General features: G+C 37.6%; 1 protein-coding gene across 2 annotated transcripts in view; it reads right to left on the bottom strand.

The window, feature by feature from the left end:
* Positions 1-3,927, bottom strand: part of LOC107690294 (histone acetyltransferase KAT2A-like) — a 15,894-nt gene that overhangs the window by 8,779 nt on the left and 3,188 nt on the right. For both annotated transcript variants that reach the window (XM_016488591.1, XM_016488590.1), the window contains exons 3-7: positions 2,909-3,054; positions 2,666-2,755; positions 2,323-2,504; positions 1,514-1,705; positions 1,317-1,423 (exon numbers count right to left, since the gene is read on the bottom strand). In XM_016488591.1, coding sequence (XP_016344077.1) covers positions 1,317-1,423; positions 1,514-1,705; positions 2,323-2,504; positions 2,666-2,755; positions 2,909-3,054 — 717 coding nt within the window. The remainder of the gene's footprint in view (positions 1-1,316; positions 1,424-1,513; positions 1,706-2,322; positions 2,505-2,665; positions 2,756-2,908; positions 3,055-3,927) is intronic.

The raw sequence follows: 3,927 nt of genomic DNA on the forward strand, positions 1-3,927 counted from the left end.
GTACATTCACAATAAAAACAAATCTTTGTGCTTTTGTAAAATAAGCCTAAAGAAAAATAGGATGCCGCTTTCTGCCATCTGGTTTCCTTTCGTGCAGCACAAAAATGAACCGAAACTCTGCATACTAGGCTACTTGTTGTTTCTTTCATTTTCTTAATTTATTATTTAAGTAAAAATATATTTCTCATATAGGCCTATTTATTCGTTATATATATATATATATATATATAGCCTAGCTTTATTATGATTTTCTCCGCTCGCAGAACCGCTGCAGGTGCGTGATGTGATACGATGACTATGTTAATCCTCATGTTCTGTTGTTTGCTGCTTTTTGAGCATGTAAAATTAATCCCCGGGAAACAAATGTTAGTATTTTTAACAGGTCACAGACACTTATCCTTTCTAATTTAATTCAGTTCTAATTTAAAATAATCTTGTCGGTTAACAGTTAACAATCGGTAAACGAGCGTTGGTTGTCGGTTAGGAAAAATAACTGAAATGAACATCCCTAGACTGTCCCAATGACTGCTGAGTAAATAACACTGTCAAGGTCCAGAAAAGTATGAAAGACATCCTCAAAATAGTCCATCTGCCATCAGTGGTTCAATCTGAATTTTGTGAAGCGACGAGAATACTTTTTGTATGCAAAGAAAACAAAAATAACGACTTTATTCAACAATTCGTCTCCTCCGCGTCACCCTGGTGCCATTTTGGAGAGTCTCCACTGAATGCAAACTGCGTATGCTGTTCTGTGTCAGCCGCACCACTCGGACACGGTTTTCATTCAAATCAAAGCGTAAATAAATGTATCTGTGTGGTGCGGCTGACACAGACAAGTAGAACAGCATACGCAGTTTACGTTCAGTGGATATTCTCCAAAATGGTGCTACGTTGACGCTGAGGAGACAAATTGTTGAATAAAGTCGTTATTTTTGTTTTTTTTGCATACAAAAAGTATTGTCGTCGCTTCATGAAATTCAGATTGAACCACTGATGGCAGATGGACTATTTTGACGATGTCTTTCATACTTTTCTGGGCCTTGACAGTGTTATTTACTTGGCAGTCAATGGGACAGTCACAAGCCTCCCGGTTTTCATCCAAAATATCTTAAATTGTGTTCCGAAGACGAACAAAGCTTTTATGGATTTGGAACGACATGAGGGTAAGTGATTAATGACAAAATTTTTATTTTGGGGTGGAGTAAACCTTTAAGCCATTTTTTAAATATAAATTTTAATTTGAGTAAGTTGATATGACATTATAAAATCACTCTAAATGCTCATCCCTAATATCCACTTCAACAGTCAACACACACCTGTTTGATGCCCCAGCTGTGTACCCTCTGAGGCTGGCATGGTGAAGTCTGCTTCCCAAATGGGGGAGTTCTCTCCATAGATTTCTTCTTCCAACATGGAAAGAAACCTAATACACACACACACAAATATACTCAATTATACTATGTGAGAGTGATGGTGCTGGAGTGTGTATTGATAAGATGGTATTGTGTCTTACTTGGGGAAGTGTGTGAGGATCAGAGTGCGTTTCTCTGGTGGGAGTTTGTCTTTCTCCACTCTGAACTTCTCCAGTAACTGTCTGCGGGTGACAGTGAAGATAGACTTCAGCAGACTGCGGCCAAACACCTGACAGGTCTCGTACCGGGGCAAGCTGTCATTACTCTGAGGAACGTGACAGTAACACAGCCACCTGAAACACACACACACACACACCAAAAAAACAAACAAAACTGTTATTGTATTGGTTCATACACATCAAATTTACACTAATGAATCTATATAAATTATAAGTAGAACCAGATGGAATCTCTTTTTTTCCCCCATATACACTATTGTTCCAAAAGTTAGGGGTCACTTTGCTATTTTAATGTTTTTAAAGAAGTCCCTTATACTCACCAAGGTTGCATTTTGTATACTCAAAATTACAGTAAAAACAGTAATACTGTAAGTTATTATTACAATTTAAAATAACTGTTTTAATCTTTAAAAAAAAAAATAATTTTCAGCAGCCATTACTCAATACATTATATCTTTAGCAATAAGATGTTTGTGGAGAAAAATTATTCTAAGGATTTGACTGTTTTGTCTTATTTTTATTTTTTTTTAAATCTCAAATTGTTAATTTTATTACAAAATTCACAAGAAATATAATTTTTACATATGATGTAGCAATTCAAGAGTGAAATCGATAATCTTTGATCATCAATTTTTTTCTGACTAGTTGCAGTGCAACTTATAGCACTTGTTACGGCATCTATATATATATAATCCACAAACATACACTTATTTACAATATAATACACACACCTAGTATAATCGACTTTGTAGGCGGCCGCATCCTCTTTCTGGGCCCTCTGACGAAACTGTGACGGGGTCTCCAGCTTCCAGTAGTTCAGACAGAGCAAAAACATCTTACTCAGCTCATACATGGTCTGCCTCTCCTTAGGAGCCAAATGACTGAACTTATACTGGACAAAATTCAGCACCCCCTGAGGCAGAGAGAGATCTTGAGCGCAGATCAACTCACACAACAATAATAACCTGCATTAAAAGACAAGTGTCCCACCCTTCTTCTCATCCAGTTTGCATGGATTGTGACTGGCAGAAAGCTTTTTGCCACCTTTCTTATACAGAACACACACACACGTACTTGTTCTATGTTGGGTTTTTCAAAGGGAGGGCTACCGAGAGAGCCTTCCACCACTGGCTTCCCCATCTGCAGAATGCACTTCCTCAGCAACTTAGAAAAGAAACAAACAGTCACCAAAACAACATGTGAAATATTAATCTGAAAGATAAACAAAAAACATCTTAGAGGATGATTTAAACATGTTAGTAACTCATCTCGGGTGTTTTTGCACTTGAAGGAAGCAGATCTCATCTGCCTGTTTACCTTGAACAGATAAAAGTAGACTTGCTTGGTGTCCGTGTCTTCTTCTTTGTGGACAGACATGAAGAGATTCTCCACATCCACCACCATCCCCAACAACCGGTTAATCTCCTCCTCAGACACGTTCTCCAGATGAGACACATGTTCCGCTATAGATAAACACACACAAGACAATGTGAACAACAATAATAAAGCATTATATGATGTAAACTGCAAAATTAACATATACGAGCTAGGGGTGTGCGATATTGACAAAAAATAATATCTCAATATTTTCTGGGATTTTATCGATAATGGTAATTAGACGATATTTTGCTGAGTGTGTTATTGTGCTAGTATCTTAAGGACTGCCGTGGACAGCTGACTCAAGTTTTTGATATTCTTCATATTCTGTGTGGTGGTCAGTTCACACTGATAGAAATTAATCTTTTCCAATAAGTTTAAACAGATTTTTACATTTTATTGGCATTTTTACCTTTATAAAGCCATTTTTTCTAAAAGTGTCCATATCAGTGAATTATGAAATCAGTATCAACAAAATTCATCTTTGCAATGCAGAGGAAACACAGAATCTGCATCTGAAGAAGTGCTGGGCGGTATACCGGTTCATACCGAATACCGGTGTTTATTTTTGTTATGATATGAATTTTTAAAATACCACAATACCAGTGGATGTCGTTTAAGCAACGTTCGGAACGCGACACTGTTTGAAAGGGGTCCCTTTTCACTGTTGTACTGTGGTGAGGGAACAGCTGTATGTGTTACTAAGCGTGAAAGTTCCAAAACTGAAGCTGTAGAACTAATAGAACGTGCTGACACAGAAGAACTCATCCACAATATCCACATTGACCGCCACAAATATCCACCGGGGCGGTGCTATCAGCTCCCGCGTCGCACACACTCACGATCGCGACTTTAGCACTAGATTTAGCAACTTTCAGACACGTTTAGCGGCTTTTTTCCATAGAATATTCATACTGACAAACCTAGCGACTTTTTTGGATAAACCTTAGCTATGATTC

Source organism: Sinocyclocheilus anshuiensis, unplaced genomic scaffold (genome assembly GCF_001515605.1).
Source record: "Sinocyclocheilus anshuiensis isolate Anshui unplaced genomic scaffold, SAMN03320099.WGS_v1.1 scaffold461, whole genome shotgun sequence".
NCBI classification, from domain to species: Eukaryota; Metazoa; Chordata; class Actinopteri; order Cypriniformes; family Cyprinidae; genus Sinocyclocheilus; species Sinocyclocheilus anshuiensis.